This window comes from Rhizopus delemar, genomic scaffold, assembly GCF_000149305.1.
Source record: "Rhizopus delemar RA 99-880 supercont3.4 genomic scaffold, whole genome shotgun sequence".
NCBI lineage: Eukaryota > Fungi > Mucoromycota > Mucoromycetes > Mucorales > Rhizopodaceae > Rhizopus > Rhizopus delemar.
In genome coordinates, this window is record NW_027137830.1 from 1,887,639 (window position 1) to 1,914,013 (window position 26,375).

Sequence of the window (26,375 nt, forward strand, 5' to 3'; positions counted from 1 at the left end):
CAAAACGAAAATGTAACTGAATGCAAACCCTGTACCCCATCTGTCCTCTCTCTCCTATTTTAACATTACCCAAATTCCAATGAAACCATGAATATGTCGATTAAAAGTATGCGCATGTCCAATCGAGTCTGAATACCTTGTTCCTTGAGAGAGCTTGGTTGTGTGTCGCCCCTTTGCGCATGTGTGAAAAAAAAGTTTATAAAATAGATCTTTCTGTGTAACTTACCAGTGTAAGTCAATACCTAGAAATGTTTCAAAGAGTGGAGCCCAAAACTTGACTACGTAATCTACAGAAAAAAAGAATCTACTTTCAAACGCAAACCACCGTACTATCTGCTGGTTGGTGAACTGGCTCGGCAAGACCTACCTAGTAGTCGACCATACTTTTCCTTTCTCCTCTTCCCTTCTCTGTCTTTTTTTCCCTTTTTGCCTATCAAAAAGGTTTTTAGCTCTTTACACATTTTTTATATAAATAAAAGTCACTTTAATCGTACTACCTGCTGAAAAGTAAATAGCACTGGCTCTTACATATATATATATTTTTTTTCTTTTTAGAATGTATATAAGATCAACACAGAATAGAAATGGTGGAGTGCCTTTGATAAGTGATAGTCGTAAGCTGGAAAAAACTAGAAAGCATCCCATACAACAAATTACATCCACATTACCACAACTTAGCGTTACCTTTACAATATTATTTTATTTTTCAACTTCGGGTCTTTTTGAACAGTAAGCAAAAAATGTGAGTCTATATATTTTGAGCATTAATCTTTTGCTTAGTGGGATTCTACTTTATGTATCATGTATAAGTTACGGTCTTATGTGTCTTGTATTTTTAATACTTCAAATGTCAGGAGCTGAATATAAAAACTGGCAACAAGAACCAAGAATACGTCGATATATTCAAATAGCAAGTATAAATGCATTGATATCATTTATTGGGTTCACTCTGACATTTTGGCCTACCATTGGCTTATTGACACCAGTTTTTGTAATCAGTCTGTTTGTTTTCGCGATTTCTATTTTAACGATTTTATTGGCCATAAAAGACTTGATTTACTAAAGTTTGCGATGTAATTAAAACTATTTTAGATTAAACCTAATGCAATTCTTAAAAAAGAAAGAAGTTTAAGTAACATAATATTTTGAATACAATGAGTGCTTAAATGTTACCTTGAACTTGCATAACCTGCTTAGATAATTACACGTTAACAAAGTTTGTTCAATAAAGAACAGAGTCACGCTCTTTTCGTTCAATTTATCATATTCAAGATTACATGAAACAACAAGCTTCGACGCAATTCTTATAATTTAAAGAATAACGTCCGACTTATATGCCGCATTTACCTAAGTAAACAGCTGTTGTCATATGAGATTACTCAAATGTTATACAAGAAATAATGAATACTAAACAAATAATAGTATTGTTTATATATTCATTAAGACTCCATTCTGATATCAACTATATGAAGACTACATCATTTATCAAGCTTAACTATGATCGGCCTTGAATTACGCTTTGTATACTAAATATTTCCATATAAAATATGACGCTTAAATTTTACATGATAGCAATTAAATCCATTCATTACACAATCTCCATTACTGTCCCTCAGTATGTTTTCTGTCTTCTTGCTACTTTTATACGTTTTTTTAATTGGTAATTAAACCTAGCATCAGCACTTTGGTTAGCTGTAAATGTTTATTGTATTCATATGTCTTGAGATTTTCTACTATTATCAAAGTATATTGTCTTTTTTTCATTAGTATGTTCTTCAATCTCTACAGCACTTATTCACAGGTACCCTTTTATTGTTGAATATATCTTCATTCTATAGCAAAAAGAATAAAGTATGAAGGTCTAATCAATTGCTGTTCTTTCTATTTTTGAAAGAATACACCAAGGTTTTTGTAATTAGAATCTAAACAGATATAGGCAACTTAACCAAAAGTGTGCATGAAAAACACATTGAATTCAGCCTTCGTGACTCAAACAATTGTTTAATTGAACATTCTATTGTTTTCATCTTAATTGTAGTGCTATTTTTCTAATGATATGATTGTTCAACTGTCAGATTTACAGTATTTAAAATTTTGGTAGCAAATGCATCTTTTGTCAAAATCATATACCGCTAAAGGTTTAGGTTATAAAAAGATATAAATATTTAGAGTATCTTTTCATTTAAGAGTAGGCCATGCTATTAAAAAAAATTCAGTCATGATTGATTTACATATCACAGATACATGAATACATGAGCCAATTTATTCGCTAACTCCGTGATAAGAATGTTTATTTATTCAAATGGATATTAAAGCATTTTGTTAATGCTACTCAAGTTCTTGTTAACTTCTATTATAGAGGGTAACATAACAAAAAATGAGGATGGTTCAATTATGAAATATAACGATTGCGTAATAATTTGACAATATATTTAGATTGGAAATTGACAAAATTTTGACTTTGATACAATGCTATAAAAGACAATTTTCCAGTACAACAATGGAACGGTAATTCTAGATCAATGATTACGGAAATAAAATGAAAATTAGGTCGCTTAATAACTCTAAAAAATCTTATTTTTCATTTCCATTATTATAGATGAAACGCACGCGATCTTTTTCTTTTAAAATACCCTCGTATATCTACAAGCTTGTATTTTACTCTAAAAATATCAGTGAATATAATAGTACATGTATATGCTTGTATATATTTATACATAAATTACTTATTTCTTTTTACGTGAAAACGGAATAAGAGGAGTTGATTTCCATAAAAGTAAATATTTGTTATGCACGGCCGCTAGTACCCAAACTTGTTGAATAAGTAGCTAAACCCGATATAATTATTTTCTAATTTCGGTAATTGCTTTATTTCTATAAACTCATTAGAATCAATCTTACTTCATATTAGGTGGATACAAAAGGATACTATTAAAATTGCATATTCCTGTGTAGGCTTACTAGGAAGAAGAATAAAAAAGGAAAGAGAAGGAAGCAGCATCAATAATAGCATCTTTCAATTCTCTTCCATTTATCCTCCTTTTTTCATTAAGATGCTGACAAACAAAAAGTCAGGGGCGGTGACTATTTGAATTTAAAATATAAATAGTTTACATTATTTTGAGACAACAGACTATAGAAGTTTGATTTTTTTTATTCTTCTTCATCTATTATGTCTGTCAACCAATATTTATCATCTGAAAAACCAATATTTATCCAAAAAATAATGCAAAAATCCCCTTTATCTAACCGCAATGGTAGCCTTTCAAATGTTGTTGATTATAACCCAAGGGTTAACTCATGGAAGGAGAGACATTTACTTTATGCAGCAACAACTTATTCTTTTAACAATAAACTACCGAAAAGAACAAAGACTTATAACCAGCCTGTAGCTTGTCAAAGCAAACCTCAATCCAATACAAGCTACTACAATAACACATCTCCTTCGTTATCATTCTCTTCATCAACTGAATACTCATCAGACCCATCTTCCACTTCATCATTGTCACAACAAATGCCTTCCATTAAAAAGCATCAGAAAAAACATCTTAGCTCAGAGAACATCTTAAAAATTATGGACAAGAGACTTTTACAAAAGCAGTATCAGCAACAATTCAATGAACTCCTTGCTGTGTCTCATGTAGACAGTTCTGCTTCCCTATCAATGAGATTAGGTTTACACCAACAGCGCCTCAGTGATGCTTTATCCAAACCAACCACAACTCGACAAGCACAAAAAATACCGATCAAAGAATCAACTATCAGGCACCAGGGGCGAGATTCATTGATCACAGAATATCCATATGTGTTGGTACAAGATAATGATGAACAAGACCGCATGGTAACGCAGCATTATCTACTGCGTACGTTATTTAGTTCTGACTTTTGCTCACCAATTCGATCCCAGCTTCAGAAGGGTATTGTGGTCTTGGACGTAGGCTGTGGACCAGGAACTTGGACCATGGAAATGAGCACTGCTTTCCCAAAGTCAACATTCATAGGTATTGATCAAAGCACATTTTTTCCAAAGGATATTAAGCCACGCAACTGCCATTTTCGTACGTGCTATCCGCTAGTACAAGAACAGTTGCCTCTACCGTTCCCTGACAACAGCATTGATTATATATATCAAAGGGATATGAATTGGGGATTGATGGCTAAAACCTGGCAGCCATTAATACAAGAATACCTTCGTATTTTGAAACCTGGAGGATGGATTGAATTTATGGAGCCTGTAAAATATTTACTTCATTCCCTGTTTTGATGTGTTTAATAACCTTCATCTATCTTAGGAATTTGAAACTCAGAATAGTCCAAAAAGTAATTGCGACTTAAACGATAAATGTAAGTGTGAAGACTTTCAACGTATTTATATAGTTTTTAACTCTAAATTTTTTATACAAAGTAATGACTGGATTATGCTTACGACAACAAGATCCTTATGTTGTCCATCGATTACCCACAGTACTTTCAATCAATGGATTCAAACAAATTGAAACCATCCTTCAGCCATGCCGCCTTGGTTGGGAAGTAACTCAAGACGCCAATCTCTCAAGTACAATTGGATCAGTAGCCGTCACCGAAAAACAAGAAAAGGCATCAAATTATTCTGAGTTTTCTCGAGCCATGTCAAGTCAGTACATGCTTCTTTTAAAATCATTGCGTCCGTGGCTATCCATTGTCATGAATCTCAGTCATGAAAAATATGATGATTATATTGCAGACTTTCCAGCAGAGTGGAGTCAAGCAAGAACATACATTAACTGGCACTGTATTATTGCACAAAAGTCCCATTATATATAAACACACTGCTTTAAATTGTAAATAAAATTTTCTTTCATGTGTTAAAAGTTTACCACAAAAAAAAAATACGTTTTCTACATCTCCCTTTTTCTCTTTCCTATCATTATTGTTTAAAAAAGTGATATCAATATTAAAACCATAACGATTATTATAAGAATTTGATGGATATGTATAAATGAATACTAGGGGTGAGATATCAAGTAATAACATGGATATAGAATGTCCGTTAAAGGGGCTTTTATGTTGTTTTCAAGTAAGGCTTCTAATTTAAAAAGCAGGGAGGGAGGAGATATGAAATTATAGCTAGGATTTAGATATCTTAGCAGCTGCAAACATTGACATGGAATTAGTAGAATAGTTATTATATGTATTATAAAATTTAGAGGGGAAGAAAAAAGAATATTAAAATATATATTCTACGTAATAAATACTGTTATATCCATGAAAATTAAATTTAAGATGCTATTTTGCTACAAGGGATAATTTAACTTGATCGTTTTTAATATAAACAATGTATACCACGTCTCCATGAATCCATCCTTAATTATAGGTATATTCTTAATCGAATTATAAAAGCATAAAATTAAATGTAAAAAAGTCCATTTAATATAAATAGTTATTTTACCTTGATCTGGTATCAAAGAGATAAAGTAATCATGCTTGAAAACATGAAAATGAAATACAGAAAGATAAGTGAGAGAGAAGTGTCAGTAGGAGCTGCAGTAATGAAGAGTATGACGTCTCATGTTATACACTAAATTGATTTATACAAGCGGATCTGTATAACAAAACGAACAATCCTATCAAGGAGCTAAAGCCGTTGGTAATAACAGATAAATTAATGATTACAAATTCAGATATCAAGTATGTGCTAAGCTATCATAGTAGATCAAATAAATCCTAAATTTTTGGGTTAATATCAAACAGCTAATGTGGATAATTGAATGCATTTATTGGCTTTTATTTGTCTACTGTTGTAATCAGTAACATTTTAAGGAAAGGAGATCTCTTGGAGCATTGAACTGATAGTCAGAATCAAAATAAGAGTGCGTAATTTTTGTTTGATGAATATATTTCATAAATAAATATGTATCTGTTGATAAAGTTTATATATCCTCGTGCAATTATTATTTCTATTGTATTGTCCAGATCTTCTCTTTTTCATTTAATTCAAAATTGGAAAATTACGCCAAATAACAATAAAGAGCTCTGCTTTGCAAGTTAACCCAACCAATAAATGAGAATATATGTAAAACAATATATTTATTTAAAATGTAATTAAGGTACTTTATTGAAAAGTTTTAGAAAAACTAGGACGGGATTGTATGCGATCATAATATGCCTTGAGGGCAGGACGGTTTTCAAAGACTTGCTCAGGCTTACGTACAAGTGTTGAACGGAATAGGTAAGGTGTGAAATGGATGTCAGCAATAGAGTACGGACCAAAGAGATAATCACCATTGGACTTCAGTAGAGATTCAGCCTTATCAAGAAATTGTTTTCCTGATTCCCAAAGCTCTTTATTTGAAAGGAACATCGCATTGGAATCGCTACCGTTATAGATGTCCAAAACAGCTTTGGTCTCATTAATGTTCTTCTTGTAAAGATCAGCATGTTCTGGTGCTTCCTTCAAATAAACTTCCCAACCCTTGATACGGTTTTCTAGAAAAGGAATGATGTCGTTCTTTTTGGATTCAAGTTCTTCCTTGGTTCCGGAAGTAAAGAAAAGAGGATTGCCTACATCTGCTTTTTCATGCATTTCTTTTATGAACTCGTCTATTTCAGCTTTCTTATTTGGAAGAGATAATTTATTGCCAGCCAAAGAGTTAAGGTATTCAACAACAGATTCTGTGTCTTGTAAATAATTCTTGTCGTTGTTTTCATCAATCTCCAAAGTAGGAACAGTATGGTTTGGGTTTTTCTTCAAGTAACTAGGCGCAAAGTTTTCAGCTTTGGAAAGGTCTACTTCAACTTGCTTTACATTGGGGATAGCAAGTTCATGAATCGCAAGTCGTGGTGCACCGGCCCAAAGAGATAGCTTGAACGCGTAAAGGGTAAGATCGCCAGTCATTTTTTGAAAGTTAAATATGTATATTGAAGGAAGATGATGTTTTTTCATGCTTTCCTTTTTATACAAACAATAAGGTTACAGATGGTTTCCTTTTTGAGATTAATTACGAAACATTAGTTTGTCATCAATGCTTCAGCCACATTTATCTTGCTGACAAACAATTTATAACACAGATTCCACAAATTATATTCATTATTGGTAATACACATTCGACACCCGCCATACCGGTGGCCCCCGGACTAGAGGGAATTCTGGACTTTCGATATTCCAAGCTCTGCCTTCACTCCTTGGAAATTGCTGCAAGATAGTCTGCCCGTAGCATCCGCACTTCCCCGGAGAAGCATTACCTTGTGTGCTTCCCTTGTATACCGTATTTGTCATAGCAATGTTGAAGACACATTCCATTTTATGGGAGGGTGCCCACTGAGGTGGCAATTCCGGTCCTCCGTGCTGTCTTTGTTTCGCCTGACAGACCAATTTCCTGACGCAACCTCTGTGTGATTCGCTCTTGCAACGCTTTCTTCTCCCAATAATTGGTATACAGTTTGCTCAGATCATTCGTCCTTTAGGGTTTACCTGTTCATCATTCTGGCAATTTCACTGGTGTTATGTTCTCAATGATACTCTCTGGTCATTGTCAGAAGATATGAATTTTTTCCAGCAAGACTCCAAGCTTTTGCATGAGATATTACTTGTAACGGAATTTTAATTGTTTAATAAAGTTTAATGCAAAATGATAATAATAATTACACAGACATTCTAGTAACACACGAATATGGCTAAAGAAATGATGTAAAGAATTAGAATCATGAAGAGCGGTTTACGCAATTTGGAAACGACATGTCGTTACAATCGATTTTTAAGAGCAGAAAAAAATTTTACACGCTTTATTATGTAATTTCATGTATATAAAGCGACTAGTTGAAGCTCACGTAATTATCTTGATATATTACTGGTAGCAATAGCAAATAAACGCTTTGGTCCAAAGAGTTTTAATTGATTGCAGAACCACTATTGTATAGGTGTCATATAGAATAAATTATATAATGAAGATGGGACACGCGATTGAAATAATTTCAATACCCGTACCAAAAAAAAGTTCACTGACACTTTCTGTGTAAGTTTAACCTTTCCAAATGTTTTGTGGTGATATCCGAATCCATGTGGAGAAAAGAATCAGTCTACATCAAGTATATTTTTTGTTCCTCTTTGATAAATAAAGCAAAAAAATAGTCTATACTTTTCAGATTCAGTGTGAATGCATGAAGTAGCATTTTCTATGTACACACACAAATTTTATTGGAATAAAATATTATGTAATTTAAGCTTGAGCTTCAGCAGTCTTACGAGGACGAGTGTTACGACCACGGGGAGTGAAAGCAGCTACGGGAGCAGTCACTTTAACACCAGGAAGGTTTTCAAAGTTGATGGCCTTAAGCAAGGACTATTAAAAATACAAAATGTTAGGTTCATGTGTTTGTGAGAGATCTTGACACCTCAAAAAAAAATAATTTTTTTTTGTTCAGTATGGCCATCAAAAGATCTCCACCCGACACACGAACTTTTTTAAAAGCTTCATTCTCAGAGAATGAAACAAGAAAAAAAATCCGAGTATGTTTCCCATAAAAAAGAAAAAAAAAAAAAAAGAGGAGTCATGTATGATATTGGCTTACCTCAGTTTCAGGATCAATTTCGACAGCAGAGGTATCCAAAGCAGAGAATTCAGGAACGTAGTTATCACGACGTTCACGTTCTTCTTCTTGCAACTTGAAGGAAATACCACGGACAGGACCACGAGAGATACGCTTCATCAAGTGGGTGGTAAAACCAGCAATCTTGTTACGAAGACGCTTGGATTGAATGATGGTGACCTCGTCAAGGATCTTCTTGTTAACTTGGAAGTCGAGAGTAAGACGAGGATAGTACTTTTCAATGACTACACGAGAAGCCTTCTTGACAGTCTTAGTTCTAACACGACCCTAAATCATCCAGAGTTAAAAACATCCATCCATTCATCCATCCATCCGTCCATTATATTTACCATATTGAATGATTATGATTTAATATGAAAAGAAAAACGAGAAACGAAGATGCTAACAAGATCTTATTTTTCATTGTTCTACCTTCCGTGGCTTTTTTTTTTTCTTATTTTTTTTTTTTTTCTTACGCTGTTGAAGGAGTTTCATTTCTCAATTATTTTTTTTTCAGCTATGCCTTCACTTGAAGATATTGAAAAGGTATTTACAAGCTATGTAAAAGAATATCAAGGTAAAACATGCACTTTTAGTGAATGCTTTTACTTATGACAGTAATAGAGATAAATGGGACTTATGTTCGTGTGTATGATAATCCTCCTACTGCTCTTGAATTTTTAAGAACAAGTGTGCAGTCAAATAGACCGGCTATTATAAAAGGTAGAAAAATACATGTTTTGTTGGGTTGATCAGTAAACCTTTCGTTGCAGGTGCCTTTGATCATTGGCCTGCACGTACTGCTTGGTCAAACGAATATTTAAGGACAAAAATGGGTAAATCTACGGTCACAGTAGCTGGTAATTTGACAAGAGCAAAAAGGAAAAAATAATAATTCTCATAAAACTATAGTAACCCCCAATGGGTAAAAAGAACAAAAAAAGAGTAATTGTATATGCTTAATACATATATGCTTAGATATGCAGATGCAGTTACCTTTGATCCTGTCACACAAAAAGAATATTTTGTTATGCCACACGAACAAAAGATGTCATTCAATTCGTTTTTAGATATCATTGAAGGCAAACAACAATCTCAAAACGCAAACTACATTTCATTACAAAATGGGAGTCTCCCTGTAGAATATAGTGCGCTTGAAAACGATGTTGATAAAGATATAGCGTGGTGTAGTGAAGCACTTGGTAAAAAGCCAGATGCAGTCAATTTTTGGTTTGGGGACGATAAAAGCATCACATCCCTACATAAGGATCCATATGAGAATTGTTATGCTGTCATTCGCGGTCAAAAGGAATTTATTCTCTTTCCTCCTTCAGAGTATTATTGTATGCATGGTACAAGTAATGCCAACGAATAGTATACTTGAAGACTAATTATTATTTTTCATATAGAATCTGTTTATCAAAATGCTATTTATGAACCAAACAAAGAAACAAATCTCTTGGAAATAAAACCAATTGATTCTAGTACACCCTGGATACCTGTCAATCCCCTTTGTCCTGATATGGATCGATTTCCAAGATTTAAGAATGCTTGTCCGATTAAAGTGACGGTTGATGAAGGTGATTTACTTTATCTTCCAGGTAAAATCTGTTTTATGTATATATAAGGGCATCAGCTAATACTATCTGTAGCATTATGGTTTCATCAAGTACTGCAAAAGGGCCAAGAGGGCGTGATTGCGATTAATTATTGGTATGATATGGACTACAGCCACATATTATTTCCTACAATGAATCTTTACAGAAAGCTCTTGACTGGTGTGATTGAAAACAATCGTGAGTTATTAACTGAGGATGAAGATTAAATAAAAAAATTTGTGCAACGCATTTGGGAAATTTAAAGGGTCCTGCATTACTCATTGTATTGTCTTATTAAGAAAGCTTCGCAAGCAACTTGCTTTCCTTTTTTATGTTATTTAATGCGCCTATTAAAGACAGCCATCCTCCTCCAATAGAGTAAATGAACATGTGCTTAATTGGTTTTACCGGCGGCCAAAAAAAAAAAAAAAAAAAGATTAGATAGAAACTAAGCTCTCTCTCTTTAACAGCTTTTTAATGAACAGAAGTCGATTATTATTTAATAGATACAATGTACTTTTCACACAACCCCCTTTACTGCTACGAAGAAATACATCAGCAACAGTAAAAAGACCGAATGCATTTCGTAAAATACTTCAAGGTGCTGGATTGATCACACTTGTTACTGCTGGTACAGTAGGCATTGGTGGAACAGTCTTGTATCAAAACAACGATCGATTTCGACATGTCGTCAAGGCCTTAGAACGCTGCAGTGTAGCAGGAGCAGTAGGCGCTCATGTCGCTTACGATTATTATCGAACGCTTTCCAAAGACTATGAAAATGAGCTAGAGTTAGAACAAGCCAAAAGTCACTGCCACCAGCGCTCAGCCGATAGAGTATTGTTAGCGATTCAAAGATTGGGAGGAATTTATGTTAAACTGGGTCAACATATCTCAGTTATGCAATATATCTTGCCCAGTGAATGGTGTCAAACTATGGCTATCTTACAGGACAAGTGTGATTCTACACCTCCTGAAGATATTAAAGCACTGTTCATGTCGGATTACGGTGTGCCTGTTGAAGATATATTTGAAGAGTTTGATTGGACGCCTTTAGGTGTTGCTTCTTTGGCTCAAGTGCATCGTGCAAAGTTAAAGAAAGGAGTGGTGGAAGATGAAGAAGAGCAAGATAGATGGGTCGCTGTTAAACTCCAGCACCCTTATTTAGACGACTATTGTAAAGTAGATATGGAAACAGTGTCATTTATTATCGAAATAGTGAAAAAAGTATTTCCTGAATTTGGATTTGGCTGGCTGGCAGATGAGATGAGGGAGTCATTGCCTAAAGAACTAGACTTTGTTCATGAAGCGGAAAATTCTCAAAGAGTACAAGCAAACTTTTATGAAGATTGCATTAGAAAGGAATTTGCACTAGTTGTTCCCAAAGTTATTTGGGCAAAGAGAAGGATTATGTGCATGGAGTGTAGGGAAGGATAACATGCTTTGGATTGTATAAGCTAAATTTTCTCTTCTTGTAGTTATTACTGGAGCTAGAATAGATGATTTAGATTACATGAAACATCATAATATTGATCCTAATGAGGTGTCCAAGGAGTTAACTCGGGTGTTTTCCGAAATGATATTCGTTCATGGATTTGTTCACTGCGATCCACGTAAGAGACTACGATGTTGCTAATAATTAAACTTACTTTTTATCACACCAGATCCTGGAAATGTATTTGTTCGACCTGCCAAAGATCCAAAGCATTCCAAATATAATTTTGATCTAGTCTTGCTAGATCACGGTTTATACAGAGAATTATCCAATGAGCTTCGATCAAATTATGCACATCTGTGGACTTCATTGATCAAGGGAAATGAACAAGGCATTCGTACATATTCTTACAAAGTTGCTGGAACAGAAGGTTATCAATTATTCGCATGTATGCTTACAGGAAGAGAATGGGAAACGATCAATCAATCCGATTTGAATTCTGCTAGGACAGTACAAGAAGTAAGCAGAATGACGGAAGGTGCTATTGAAAGAATTGTGGAGGTGGCTGATATTCTTGGTAAATTGCCTCGTGTGGTCTTACTGCTACTTAAAACCAATGACCTGTTACGCCATGTCGACGAGAAATTGAGCAATACACACGACGAACGCATGACTTATGTTATTATGGGATCCTACTGTTCTAAAGCAGTATGGTTGGATACAAAGAGACACATATTAGAAAAAGTGAGAACATATGGTCTCAGTTTTCACCTTTTAAAGGAACTGGTGAAAGCCTGGTGGCAGCATGAATCATTAGCCTATTCATTATGGCTATATCAGTTGGCTGCAAAATGGTTAGAAAAATTGTCTTTAATTGATAATAATAGAAAGCTAATAGAATAAATCTTTTTTTTTTTTCGTATTTTTTTTTTTTTAATGAGTAAATTATTACATTACGTTTTTGATGCTGTGTTGATCTCTGCACTTTTGGCTGGAATCAAACGCTCGACTGGCATTCAGTAATCAGTGGTTTCTTTCCTTAACCTAGACTTTTTATTCTAATATGTTTATTTCCGTAGTCCTGCCACTGCTAAAATAGAAAACAAAACTGCCCGTAGCTATGTTGAAAAATACCTTGGATTTGGAGAATGGATTTTTGATATGACAGTAGTTTATTTGAATCATTCGGCATACTTTATAAACAGAGGAGCAAGTAGTAACAAGAGAACAACTCAAGAAGAGTGAAAGAGAAAAAAAAAAGAAAAAGAAAAAGACATGCGGTGTTTTAATATCTGATACTGTCCAGAAACAATGATTGATTGTAAAAGGAGAAATAAAATTTTAACACTGTTGGCATCCGCTAAAATATGATCAAATGTTCGAGGAAAGATTGTTACTAAATTGTTACAGTCGAGTTGAATTTACAATTCTCTAAAGAAACTATTCAAATTTCTATACAATTTCAGACCACCGTTTGAATATCTGATGAGCAAAAGACAGGCTGGATCGACGAGAGTTTCAGCAGACGCACACTCAAGTAAATGTCTAAGGAGCTATCATCCAAAAGTAAACACTAAAGTGTTTATAATCAGAAATTGAAAAAACTTAAAGCATTATGAAATTAGAGAGTAAATAAGATGAGTAAATTCTTTTGACTGATTTAAAAGTTAAAAAAAATTAAAGTTTTTGATCTTCCTTTCTCCTTTTGTTTAAAGCGAAGATATAAAGATGGTTAAATGGTGGGTTATTAGCGATTGAAGTTCCTATTGCTTGTACAAATATTAATAATAAAAAGCAGGTCATTTTATGATAGATTTCCTTAAATATAAAATTCCAACAAAAATAGAAAGTTTTATTCACAATTTTTTTTAAAAAAAAAATTATAGAAAATCATTTGATAAAGTATAGTCTTTTGTTATTGTCTTCATTTCATATTCTTCTTCGTCTAATTCAGAGCAAGTAGTCTCATCATCTTGCTGATACTGACATTTACGACGCGTTGTTTTACGTTTTGTTTGATTACGATTACGTTTCTTGATGATGTCTGTTTTCAAACTGAGAGGCCTGACTGTACCATGTAACTTGTAGAATAAGCCGCATGCATTACAAAGAGGTTGTCCTTGAGGATTTCTTCTCCAAAGAGGGGTATTACCAGTCCGACAATTGAAGCATCGTGTTGAATTGATCTGATGTTTAGATACAGTCTTATTCTTTCTCTTTCTTTCTTTTTCCTTGACTTTTATTACATCATGTTCTTTACCAAAAGATATCGCTTTTTGAGTGGAATGAACGTCTTCATCTTTTACGAGATCAAATGTAGTATTTTCTTTTTGTAAATAATTGATTTCATCATTTAAAGGGTAAGAAGAAGAAGAGGATAGATGATCTGTGTGGTTGATAAAAAGAGGATAAGGGAATGAATGATGACGATTTAAAAGAAAATTTTCATTTACAAAGTCTTGATGACTCAATAAGAATGAATCATTGTTTGTGAAAATTAAATCAAGAGCTGGCTTGTTAAAATCAATTTGATCGTTATAATTCCAACAAGTGTTATCATCTTGTGAATAAGGGAATAAAGAAGTATGGATGTGAAATGTTTGCTGCATTCAATAAAAGAAAGAAAGAGAAAGGAATATGTTTATTTCATGAATGGCGAAATGATTCATTTAAATGAGTGAATTGTACTACTCAATGGTGCAAATCTAAAAGTACGCAATCGTGAACAAGAATTATTATATAAATAAAGTGACGTTCGATAACGGATATGAACGGACAGATGAAAAACACAAAGGCAGAGATAGCCTATCATTCACATATTTTCTGTAAATTATAAAATTTCACATGATTGATAAACAGTAATTCACATATGCGTAAATAATAGTGTAGTATTCATAAAGTCAAGACTGAATAAATCGAATGATACATCTATTTATCTTCACTGCCAGATATTGAGATGATGTGTGTTACTTCAATAGAACATTGTCAAGTACAAATGCTATTGACTGTCTAGTGTGAGAAAAAGAACAAAGATAAATAAATTGACTCCATTGAGGAGTTATACATAATGTTTATATTCTGGGTCTCTTTTATTTAAATCGTTTTTCTTTTCTATTTCTAATGACTTTTACGATTGTTCCAAGGTCAAGACGGTGAATGATTGCACCAAAATTAACAACGGGGTATTTAAGGGATGAAGTAATGAATTCCATAGTAAAAGAAGATCTTTACATGCTATATTTAACCAAAAGGTTTGGCCCAGGCAATATCGATCACACAGTCACGGAAACGTACGCCTTGCAACTGTATTCATCATTGTTTAATATATATCACATTTATTCATGCCACACCAAGTTTGTTTATTGGAAAAATTCATTATGCTATTGAAGTTAATATATTCTAGTTATACTATGTTTCGTGGAACAATTATAACAAAGGAAACAATGGATATTGCTTTTTTATAAACTAAACCTTTCCAAGTTAACAGTCTTATTTAATATAAAGAATCCTGCAAGTGAAGAAATGCAAACAAATAGAAAATAACCATTTAAATATGAATCAAAAAGAGAGATGATGAGATTCAAATTCAATTAGGAACAACAGTTCGTAAACTTGTAGTGTGTACCGGTTTGACAAGGAAAACGAACATAATTCACCAATTGTTTCTGATCAAAGAGTGTTTGAAATCTTGTCTCCTGAATCAAAATAACACTCATTTAAAACTCAAGTTAGATAGACAGCATATCCTCACCCTTGGGTTTCCAAAGCAAAAACTAATCCAACAACTTTAGGGTATGGTTGCTGAAGGAAAAGAACTTCAAAAGATGAATTACCAAATAAATGAAACGAATAATTGTGGTAAGCCCTCATTTAATAATACATTTGGGTTACGATAGTTATGGAAGAATCCAGTGACATACAAGATCCATCTTCAATAACTCGGTTGCTTTAGAAGACTTGATTATTAATGGAAAGCCAATGACTTGAAGGGAAGAGGCATCTTGTGTAAACTTGAAAATCTAGCACAAGTCGTGAAAATGTGCTTGTTAATGAATAAGATGGTGATATTATTATATTCCACAGCAGAGGATTACTCCACTCTGTTGTTTGGCTCATCAATGTAATATTTCAAGTACTAACAGCTCTTTATCTATACCAAAAGAGGGTTTGCTTCTTTTAGAATGACTGCTTAAATGAATGTATTGTGAAAGAATTGAAATTTTGTTTTTTATTTTATAAGATGCATTGAGTGGGTATTTACAACTTTCAATCTTCTTCCAATTCAATTTCTTCTACTTCAACTTCCTTATTTTCAATGATTTTTTCTTCAATTGTTTGTTCAATAATTTGTGATTCATGTCTTCTTTTCTTTTCTTCTTCTTTAAGAATCTCTTTTTCATCTTCAACCTTCTTTTCTGTCTTCTTTTCTGTCTTCTTTTCCGACTTTTCATCCTTCTTTTCTTCTTCAACTGTATACAAAAACAATTCTTTCATCTCACCACGAACAAAAGCAGTGATCAAAACAGACAGAATACAAGCAGGCGACAGATAAAGAAGAGCAGGTTGAGCAGCATGAAAGATGTGCATAACAGCAGTTGTAGTAATTAAGCCAAGAATATAAGCAGTAAAGCAAGCCTTAAAATAAGGTTTGGGAAAATCGGTTGATCTAAATTGGCCTACAGGCTGACGCTTCCAAGACATGTGACGATCATAACGATAGGTGAGAGCAACAAAGATACCAGGAATCACAATATCACCTAATCCCAGCATGGCAAAGGAACTTGAGTTTTCAAAAAGATATTCAAAAATATTTCTAGGCCACAAGAGCTTGATAGGAGCATCAAAATTTTTGGCAACAGAGACCATAACAGGTGTATAAAAGACCCAAAATATATCATAAAAGAACAAACCGCTTAATAAGATGATACCTGTCTTGAAAGAGTCAAGAGAGAGTAATTGAATGGCATTAACAGAAAAGGATAAACCAAAGATGTTGGAAGCAATCCAATTCTTTGTTAAACTGTAATAAACAGTTAAAGCAATAGAGGCAAACAAGAGCATAAAATGAATCACAGTAAAGTTAAAATGTGAAATATCTACAGAGTCATTAGTTTGGCATCTTATAACCGCTACAAACTTACATTTAGATCGCTTAGAAAGAGTGACTTTGTATTTAGCAACACATTTCAAACATTGAGCAGGAATAAGTTTCTTGAGAACATCCAAGGAAGCCTTTGTCACAGCAGCAGAACCCATAATAGAGAAATAGGCAGTCAAGACATAATTAATGTACTTTTTGTCTACGTATTTATACACAAGGTACATGGAAAATAAGACACCGGAACCAATCACTGGAAACATGTAGGCATCATTGGATGTAAGGCTTTCAGTGATTGTTTCATCTTCATCTTCTGAATCTTCTAATGGACTTTCCGATTTCTTTGGTTTAGGCGCGTTGGCTGGTCTCTTCATGCTTTTTAAGGAACCTACTGATCCCATGTAGATGGGAATGGCAGCCATAGTCACCATGGCACCATAAGCAATGTACAAGCCAAGTTCTTTATTAGTTTCTGAATCCATCTAATGCTGAAAAAAAAAAGAGAGAAAAACAAGAAAAAATTGTTGCTAAAAATATGTATTTATTAATTTCAGGTTCTCTTCTCCAACGTTATTTTATCTCATTGGCCAACTGTACGTTATCCAATAACAGACTGAGTTTATTTAATAAATGTGGTACGGACCGGAATGCGTTTAATCATTTAAGCATCTTTACGCACTTTCTTATAATTGAATTCACAGTGCGCATCATATTTATTTGTAGACACAAACTATAAAAATTAATAGTAAAGCCATAAAAGGAATTTACTTAGTGTAATGCCCTGATAAAAATGGTCACCTAAATATTCATCCTTGTTATATGACATAAAGAGATGACTAAGTTTACAAAGTTTTCTGTGTTATAAAAAGATCGGCGAAATTAAATGTCAGTTGAAATTATGTCATTATTTCTTTGCAAGCAACGCAAGACAACAACCTTAAGATGACATTCACATCAAACAGGTGTATTTTAAATAAAAATAGTGTCATCACATGATTTATTTCAAAGCTTTTTCTATTGTTTAGTTCGGAGATACTTTTTTTTTTTTTTTTTTTTTTTTTTTCTTTTTTTTCTTTTTGACTCTTTTCTTCTTATTTTTATTTATTTTAAAATAATGTCAGTACGTACATGGGAGTCCACGTTGACACCAGAAGAAGTTACTGTTTATAAACAATGTTTTAAAGCAGCTGTTTCAAGTCAACCAAATGCTGTTACTGGTATGGAAGCAGTTCAATTCTTTGGAAAGTCAGGCTTACCAAACACAACCTTATCTGAAGTAGATAGTAAAAGAAATGGTATTTAATGAACATTTCTAACCAAGCAAAATAGATTTGGGAAACTGCGGATGAACAAAATCTTGGCTATCTTACACAAGATACATTTGCTATTGCACTCAAATTAATTGCTTGTGCACAAAATAATATTAAACCCAAGAAACATATACTTTCTACAAGTACGTTAATAATTGTATTTGTATAATTTACTAATTATTTCGGTAAAATAGTTACGCCATTGCCACGAATAAAAGATATCACTGACCATCATGCATCGATAACTCCGGTTGATCGAGCGAAGTATCAAGCCATCTACCGTTCACAAAATCCTTCAAAGAATGGAATTGATGCACAAACAGCCAAGAATTTATTCTTGAAATCAAAATTATCTAATGAACAATTGGCTCAGATTTGGTATGCACTTGTATCAATACTAATGAAAAAAAAAAAGTATTTATTAATATACATTTAGGAATCTGGCTGATGTTCGTCAATGTGGATATTTAAATGAAACAGAATTCATAATTGCAATGTATTATATTGAAAAACTAATGAGCAAATCCATCACAACCTTACCACTTGTTTTACCTCAATCTATCTATCATGATGCTCTCGGCAATCAAAAAATTCACTCTACTATTACACCCCAAGAAAGAGCAAAGTATGACCCATTCTTTCGTCAATTAGACAAGACCAAAAAAGGTTGGATTACAAAAGCAGTGGCCATCAACTTTTTTAAAAATTCAAAACTACCGGATAAGAAGATTGCTGAAGTATGGAATACTGCCGATCCACAAGGCCGAAATGCTTTGGATTCGGAACAATTTTCTCTTGCTATGCATCTCATTCATGCCCAACTTGTTGGGAAATCAATGTCTCCTTCATCTACGGTTTTTACTACTTCTTCTCCGCCAGTAGCTTCAAGTAAATTTAGAAAAATAGCAAAATATTTTTATTTATTAATTTATATATAAAAAGTATTACCAGAGCAAGATTTATTAGGTGATTTTGGGGATAATGGGAAAATCACAGAGGAAACAAATAAGCTCAATCACCTTAAAAATCAAATCAAATCTACACAAACAACCACACAAGATCTCCAAACAAAACGTCATCAACTCGAACTCGCTTGGACAACCCTTCAAGAAAAAAGAAATGATTTGCAGCAGCAATCAGAACAACTTCAATCTAAAAAACAGACGGAATCCGAACAACTGAAACAATTAAGATTGACTTTGGAGGATGAAGAAACCGTTTGGCAGCAGGTGAAGACGGAATTTGAACGAGCTCAACGAGATTTAGAGACGGCTCGAGTAGAGGTAGAGCAAGCGCAAAAGGAGCTAAAGGAAGGTCAAGATGAGAATGAAAGACTGCGTCGTACAGTTCATGATGTTCAAATCGATGCTTTACGATACTCTCAGCAGTTAGATGCGCTTCATGCCAAACATAAACGAAAGCAAGAAAGAGCCGCTAAACGGGCTGCTGAGAAGGCAGAGGCAGAAAGAGTCGCTGCTGAATTAAAGAAGCAAGAGGAAGAGCGCAAGAGACAAGAAGAAGAAGAGCGTAAGAGGCAAGAGGAAGAAGAACGCATAAAGCAAGAGGAAGAGCGTAAGAGGCAAGAGGAAGAAGAACGCATAAAGCAAGAGGAAGAGCGTAAGAGGCAAGAGGAAGAAGAGCGTAAGAGGCAAGAGGAAGAAGAACGCATAAAGCAAGAGGAAGAGCGTAAGAGGCAAGAGGAAGAAGAGCGTAAGAGGCAAGAGGAAGAGCGTAAGAGGCAAGAGGAAGAAGAGCGTAAGAGGCAAGAGGAAGAAGAGCGTAAGAGGCAAGAGGAAGAAGAACGCATAAAGCAAGAGGAAGAGCGTAAGAGGCAAGAGGAAGAAGAACGCATAAAGCAAGAGGAAGAGCGTAAGAGGCAAGAGGAAGAAGAACGCATAAAGCAAGAGGAAGAGCGTAAGAGGCAAGAGGAAGAAGAGCGTAAGAGGCAAGAGGAAGAAGAACGCATGAAGCAAGAGGAAGAGCGTAAGAAGCAAGAGGAAGAAGAACGCAAGAGACAAGAGGAACATCAGAGAATTGATCAAGAGCAGCAAAACATTAACAAAAAACACCTGAATCAAGATGAATTTGTTGATCGAGAAGTTCTGCAGAATGTTGGGGATGGAGAAGTAAAAGACACCGTTCAGTCTGAATCAAATCCTTCTACTGAAAAGGAAGATGAGGATTTTGTTTCACAAAAAGAGCATAATGAGGCTAAACAAGATCAAAGTTTCTTTGACACTCCTAAAGAAAGCCAGAAATCTCAAGTTCTTGAAACCCCGCTTACTAATCAAATAGGACATAGTGAGATCATTGAAAACGAAAACTTTAAAGAATATACAAAGGAACCAAGCCAATTACAAGGCATTCATGATGAACAGCCATTCAGAGATGAACTGAACGAAATAGATATAGTTCCAACGAAAGACAAAGAACAAATTAAGGATTCATTTAAACCACAAAACGTTTTACCAGAGACTATCAACACCACAAGTGAAAAAAAAGATGGAACTGAAAACAAACAAATAACAGATGAAATTAACAACACTGAGATAAATACAAACGAATCCAAATCAAATAAAAAGGAACAAACAGGCCAAGGATCAACTGAATCAAGCAAATCAGACCTAGAAGATGTAGGTTTTTCATAAAATCCTCCCAAAGATACTAACTATAATACCTAGGGACAAAACTTGAAAACAAACCAAGGCGATGCTACCCTTCAATGTGCGTTAAGCTATACTGAAGCTGAAGGAACAGATTCAATGGATGATTTCTATGACGCTATTGATACTGGCAATTCAACAAATAGTCCTCCTAAACATACTATAAATGATCACAAACAAGATACACGCACCACCTCATCATCTGCAGATGAAAATGAATTTGTCATGATTGACCATCCCAGTAGCTTACACCACATACCAAAGAAATCTCATGCTGCAGAGTTTGATGATGTCTTTGGAATTACGAAAGCCAGAGAGGAAGAAGAGGAGCCAGTGATTGTCAGTTCATTATCTGAATCTGAGATGTTTGACATAAATGCACGTCCCACTGTGCCATTATCGTCAGCACAGGGACTTCAACCAAGTACACACGCGAAAAAGCCTCCCGCACCACCACCACCTGGTAAATCAATACAGAATGTGTCAACAACACCCTTGATAAGCTCGGATGATTTTGATGCTATTTTTGGAGTCAAACAAAAGAACAATAAAAGCCATGACCAGTTTGCTAGTCACTTGGAAAATGAGGAGGCTAAAAATGGTAAAATCACCAACATTGTTTCACCCACGCCAAATAATCCATATGAACAAGAAGGTCCATCGACTTCCTCTCTTGGCTCAAGCAGAGAAAATCAAACGTCGATGAGCGAGAATGATAGCGGTTTAAACAACCGTTCACTTATTGCAAGTTCTTTAGATGAACGACACGAGAATGAAGACATGTTAAATACTACTGAAGCTAGAAAAATTAACCTAGGAGAGCATGACAGGGGAATACAAGAAGAAGCCCCTACAAAGGAGATGACACCCGAAATAGATGATAAGAAGAAAAAGAAAAAGAAGAAGAATATTGTGAGCTGGGCAAAGACATTAGGAGGATTTGATGGCGAGAAAAAGAAGAAGAAAAGAGCAGAAAAAGAAGCACAACGTAGTAGCAAGAACACCACAAAGATCACAACATCACATAGGTCTTCTGCTAATGAGCAGCCAATAGCTACACAATCTCCAACTGCTACTACTCCTGCAAATAATAATAAATACAGCGGCACCATCCATGATAGCCATATAGCGGAACTAGTAAACATGGGATTTGATCCAAAAGCCGCCAAAGAAGCATTAGACAGATATGATCAAGATCTGGAAAAGGCTACAAACTTTTTGCTCGATCAATCTTAATAAAATAATCTAGTTTGTCGTCCTCTTTACATCTTGTAATTTAATGGGGTTGACATGTCTTTAGTGTTACAATACCTTAAGGGGTTGTTGTTTTTAAGTTTGATATAAAAAATATAATGAACAGCAAACAAGGGAGGAATGAAAAGACCTTTTAGAGTTTTTATGAATTAGTTGCATTACATGGAGTCGAATTAAAAAAAAAAGTTTTATTCTTTCTGCTTTAAACTATTGACACTTTGTTCTATCAAAATGTAAAGAGTTCAAGAAGAAAAAAGGAGGGTTGCATAAAAATATGATTGAATACTATTTACGTCCAAAAAAGTAACAACAAATGTCCAAGCGTAAAGGTAGGACACGTTATTAAATAGAGTTAAGGAGCCCTTTATTCAATCAAGTAAAGCAAAAACAACAAAAACACAATTACTTCTTTTTTTCTTGTCTATTGGCCTTTACGTTCTCCTTATTTTTCTTGCTTTTAATAAAAATCAGAAAAAGCTGTTTTCAATAAAACAAACAACATCCTCTCTTCTTTTTATTTTTTTTTATTTTTTAAATCATAAAGAATTATGGAATCAAGTGTAACGCAGCAAGCTTATACTTCAATGATGAAGTTTACTATTGATGGGCGTCCATTTTTAAATGTAAACTTTTTACTATTTTCAATAGTGTATTGTTTTTAAAATGAAATCAAATAGGATATTCATGATTTATTTGCAGCCCTCATTGTTCAAATACCTTTGGACACGCATCGTTATCTTTTCAGAAATTACTACAACACATTCTCTTCAGAGGATGCCATTCAAGCCCTAGGCAACCTCCGTTTCTCTCACACTGTCAGTGTTCCTGACCCCAATGACCCATCCCGTCTTCAGCGAACAACGACCACAACAACCTTCAACATGGCACGAGAAATGGCCAAGACGCTTTGTCAGCAATTTCAAAACTGTCGTTTGATGGAGAATGCGGTTGATCCTCAAAACAGAACGTTTCGTGATAAAGGTATTTGGCATTTGACTCCCAAGGGGCTTTGTATCTTGCAAGATTTTTGTATACGAACGGAGGTGAACGTGACCACATTGAGAAAGCACTTTAGTCATATGGAACCCATTCATCTCGTTCGACTGGAACGTAGCCCAGATGATGATCAGCTCATTCTCAATCGTGCTTGTGCATCAATCATCTTTCGAGTCATGATGACCTCTTTGCCACTTGAGAGTGCTGAATCAGCGGGTAATGCTAGCTCTGTTTCTGTTTCAACAAGGCAAACCAACAATGTATCAACACCTCCTTCTTCAACTACTTCATCTGTCTCTTCAGCCAACTCATCTTCTTTACCGTCCTTGAGTGCTCCATTTGCCATGGCTTCCTCTGTTGCTGGCGGTGATACTCGTGTTCAATTGCTCGGGAACTACCTTTTAACATTATCAAAATCAGACAGCAACAAGATTTCACCAAGGACAATCAAGTCGATGGTTACTGTATTCTCATCCCAAATGTGTTGCGATTGGTTATTAGATTATAGTACGACCTCTTGTAGAGAAGAAGCTGAGGCTATGGCTAGCGAATTCTTAAAACATAATTGGTTAAAATATCAAGATCCTAAATATAACAGCAAGGACACCCCTCTAAAAGCTTCTAAGGCAATATTATTTGTAGTAACAGAAAAGGGAAAGCAAGTGATATCCGAAGCAAGTAAGCAACCAGCAGTTGTCAGCCCTGTTCTGGCAGTACCCCAGCAAGCCGCGATCTTGGAAAAAACGCCCAAGGTTCCAGGAGAAGATCAAGCCACTTTAAGGGAGATCTTATCACAAGATCCTGATTCTTTAGTTATCACTCAATCTGTCACGACTGAAGCAGAAGAAGAAGGGGAAGATGAAAGTCCACGACCTTCCAGTATCGCTGTCGAAACAAGCATGGATCCCAAAGAGAGTAACTCTGCTCGACTTCAGATCATCCTCGAAAACGCTAAATTACGTTCTCCCTTTAAAGACTTTTTACGAGCCAACTTTTGTGAGGAAAATCTGGATTTCTGGATTGATTATAATACATTAAGGAGAAAGTGTCGAAACCAAAGTCCGGCATTACCGTCTCAAAACCAGAAAGACCTCCTAGAGGATGCATATGATATCTGGTCTACTTATCTAGCGCCTGGCTCTTCGTGTGAGCTCAATGTGGAACACTCACTCTGTCAAGAGATGGCCAGGATTGTCAATTCTGTTGTTACTGTTATACCTGCATATCCTGGACAAGGAAAACCCACCATCTTAATCACTGCTGCCTCTGCTTCACAAAGCCTAAGGATGATACTCAAGTTATTTGATAAAGTTAATGATCACATCTGTCGACTGATGGCGTCTGATTCTGTTCCCAAATTTGTTAAAACTGAAAAATACTGTAAAATCGCTGAAGCTATTGAAAAGGCCGAACGTAAAAAACAAAAAGAAGCTACGAGTATAAAGGAAGATACATTTTATAATCCTTCTTTAACTAACGGTAATGTTGAGACCCAAGCCTAGTTCGCCTCTATCTTTCTCCTTTAAATAAAAAAAAAGTTTTTGTTCTCCTTTTGTTTTTTACATGTAAGAGTAGGCAACTTATACACTATATATGCATTCTCACCCATACCCCCTCATTTTTTATAAATAAACTCTCCTATGTTTATAATCTATGCTTCGGACCCTTGAAGTATTTTCTCTCCTACCTTTCATCATCTATTGTCATTTTATATAAACAAAAAAAAAGTTGGAATTGACAGCTATTTTTGGATAAGGTAAGCACTCCTTGTTTATTTATCGTTAACCACATCCCTTAAAATTTGTTATTATCACATATTTTTATTTCTTAATAAAAACCTGTTTATCCTTTTCACTATCAAAGGAAAAAAACAGTACATTTAATCTCTTCCTCCCCTTTGATTCATAACAAGGAATGTATTGCATATACTCAGATAAGAAATAGTCATTATATACAGTTAAATGTACACATTGGCTTACTCTCTCATTATACACAAAAGAAATGTAAATTCTAACATCTTGTTTCCAAAAAAAAAAACTTTTGAAAATCAATTGCCACCCCCGTAATAACCCAATTTAATAGAAGGTGGCTTTATAATGTACTTATTGATATACCATACACACAAAAATAAGTAATCTTATGTTTAAACCATTGTGCTTCAACTACATATCTTCTAATTACATCTAAATAATGTTTAAATACACATGCAATAAAAAAAAAGTCAAGGGAAACAAAAAATGTCGTTAGGTTAAGGAGAGATGAAGAACATACGTTATGTTTATTGTTGTCATAGCCAAAACGATTGTCAGGATCGCTCTATATATCTTGGCGTTTTAGGGTCGGTATGTGCAATACAAGTTTGGTTGTTCCTATTGGAGATAAATTTACTAAAAAAAAAAAAAAAAAAAAAAAAAAAAAAAAAAAAAAAAAAAAAAAAAAAAAAAAAAAAGAGATCATATCAATACGTTTTCTTTTGTTTTAAAGATAATATCGAAATAAAAAAAATAATTAAAAAAAAAGCGTTTACAATGCATTTATCAAAAGAACAAATGTCATAAGATGTATCTTACAGACAAGAGCCTAGAAAGTTTATCAAAAGAAGTTGCATTAAATATACAACTAAACATAAATTTTTATTTACAATAAAAAAATATTAAGATGAGCACACGGCGTCTTTAATATACATCAATCGGGCAAGCCAGATAAAAAAAAATGTACAGGAATCAAAAAGCATCCTTTGGGATCAAGGAAAAAAAAAAAGCGAACGAGTAAGGAGGGAAAGACGTATCATAGATACCAGTGCTAGTTCTGGGGCAATCAGTCCAAGAGTCGTTTTCTAGGAGAAAGTGGGGTGAGGCAGGCAATTGCTGACGATGAAGATGATCGAGCTCAAAAAGAATCAGATACATGGTGGGCCAGGGGAGGAACCAAGATGAAACAGATTGAAAGTTATGTAGTCTTCGAGTGGGCAGTAAGTTTAAAAGGAAAGACAAAGGGTCTTCAACAGTAATTGGCATTTATAGCTTTCAATACATATCGAGATATTGAATGATATACCTTTTAGTAAAAGAGAGACCAAATTGCTTGAAACAGGGCTTTGGTTGGTCACTAGGCAAATAGTCAAGTCTCCATCGAACGCATCCGCTGCATTGAAAATAGGACATGGAAAACCAAAGGATAGAATCCATGAGCAAAAATAGATACAAGAACTGAGTTATTTCTTTGAACTACTTAGACAATATAATGGACGTTATTGAAAAGAATGGGCAGAAAAGTTATTATATTGTTATGGATGATGCTTCTATTCATAAACTTGTTACTGGGGGAGGCTTTATTGAAAAAGAAGCTACAAGTATGTTTATCTTCTTCCGTATTTAAGCTATTGATTCTCATTAATGCAGTTACATTTTTTATGTATTTGGAAAACATAATATTCATTTAATGATCCCAAAGGAT

General features: G+C 34.4%; 8 protein-coding genes across 8 annotated transcripts; 4 read left to right on the forward strand and 4 right to left on the reverse strand.

Annotated features, from left to right (window-relative positions):
• Positions 1–3,514: 3,514 nt before the first annotated feature.
• Positions 3,515–4,803, forward strand: RO3G_06198 (uncharacterized protein; the record flags this gene model as incomplete). The annotated part of the gene is made up of 3 exons (XM_067660788.1): positions 3,515–4,234; positions 4,293–4,344; positions 4,406–4,803. 3 exons carry the CDS (start codon positions 3,515–3,517, stop codon positions 4,801–4,803), a joined length of 1,170 nt encoding a protein of 389 aa, XP_067516889.1.
• Positions 4,804–6,091: 1,288 nt separating this feature from the next.
• RO3G_06199 (uncharacterized protein) lies at positions 6,092–6,874 on the reverse strand (the record flags this gene model as incomplete). The annotated part of the gene is made up of 1 exon (XM_067660789.1): positions 6,092–6,874. The coding sequence occupies one exon, from the start codon at positions 6,872–6,874 to the stop codon at positions 6,092–6,094; it is 783 nt and encodes a 260-aa protein (XP_067516890.1).
• Positions 6,875–8,195: 1,321 nt separating this feature from the next.
• Positions 8,196–8,918, reverse strand: RO3G_06200 (40S ribosomal protein S17-A; the record flags this gene model as incomplete). The annotated part of the gene is made up of 3 exons (XM_067660790.1): positions 8,196–8,318; positions 8,548–8,853; positions 8,916–8,918. The coding sequence occupies 3 exons, from the start codon at positions 8,916–8,918 to the stop codon at positions 8,196–8,198; spliced, it is 432 nt and encodes a 143-aa protein (XP_067516891.1).
• A 479-nt stretch (positions 8,919–9,397) lies between these two features.
• RO3G_06201 (uncharacterized protein) lies at positions 9,398–12,501 on the forward strand (the record flags this gene model as incomplete). The annotated part of the gene is made up of 9 exons (XM_067660791.1): positions 9,398–9,425; positions 9,552–9,923; positions 9,975–10,166; positions 10,218–10,361; positions 10,520–10,541; positions 10,670–11,340; positions 11,383–11,586; positions 11,642–11,776; positions 11,828–12,501. 9 exons carry the CDS (start codon positions 9,398–9,400, stop codon positions 12,499–12,501), a joined length of 2,442 nt encoding a protein of 813 aa, XP_067516892.1.
• A 977-nt stretch (positions 12,502–13,478) lies between these two features.
• On the reverse strand, positions 13,479–13,897 carry RO3G_06202 (global nitrogen regulator protein; the record flags this gene model as incomplete). The annotated part of the gene is made up of 2 exons (XM_067660792.1): positions 13,479–13,784; positions 13,859–13,897. 2 exons carry the CDS (start codon positions 13,895–13,897, stop codon positions 13,479–13,481), a joined length of 345 nt encoding a protein of 114 aa, XP_067516893.1.
• Positions 13,898–15,864: 1,967 nt separating this feature from the next.
• Positions 15,865–17,118, reverse strand: RO3G_06203 (uncharacterized protein; the record flags this gene model as incomplete). Its single annotated transcript, XM_067660793.1, has 1 exon — positions 15,865–17,118. One exon carries the CDS (start codon positions 17,116–17,118, stop codon positions 15,865–15,867), a length of 1,254 nt encoding a protein of 417 aa, XP_067516894.1.
• A 692-nt stretch (positions 17,119–17,810) lies between these two features.
• On the forward strand, positions 17,811–21,905 carry RO3G_06204 (uncharacterized protein; the record flags this gene model as incomplete). The annotated part of the gene is made up of 7 exons (XM_067660794.1): positions 17,811–17,972; positions 18,026–18,149; positions 18,201–18,384; positions 18,443–18,894; positions 18,949–19,989; positions 20,086–20,639; positions 20,688–21,905. 7 exons carry the CDS (start codon positions 17,811–17,813, stop codon positions 21,903–21,905), a joined length of 3,735 nt encoding a protein of 1,244 aa, XP_067516895.1.
• Positions 21,906–22,471: 566 nt separating this feature from the next.
• Positions 22,472–24,421, forward strand: RO3G_06205 (uncharacterized protein; the record flags this gene model as incomplete). Its single annotated transcript, XM_067660795.1, has 2 exons — positions 22,472–22,546; positions 22,601–24,421. 2 exons carry the CDS (start codon positions 22,472–22,474, stop codon positions 24,419–24,421), a joined length of 1,896 nt encoding a protein of 631 aa, XP_067516896.1.
• Between the last annotated feature and the right edge of the window lie 1,954 nt (positions 24,422–26,375).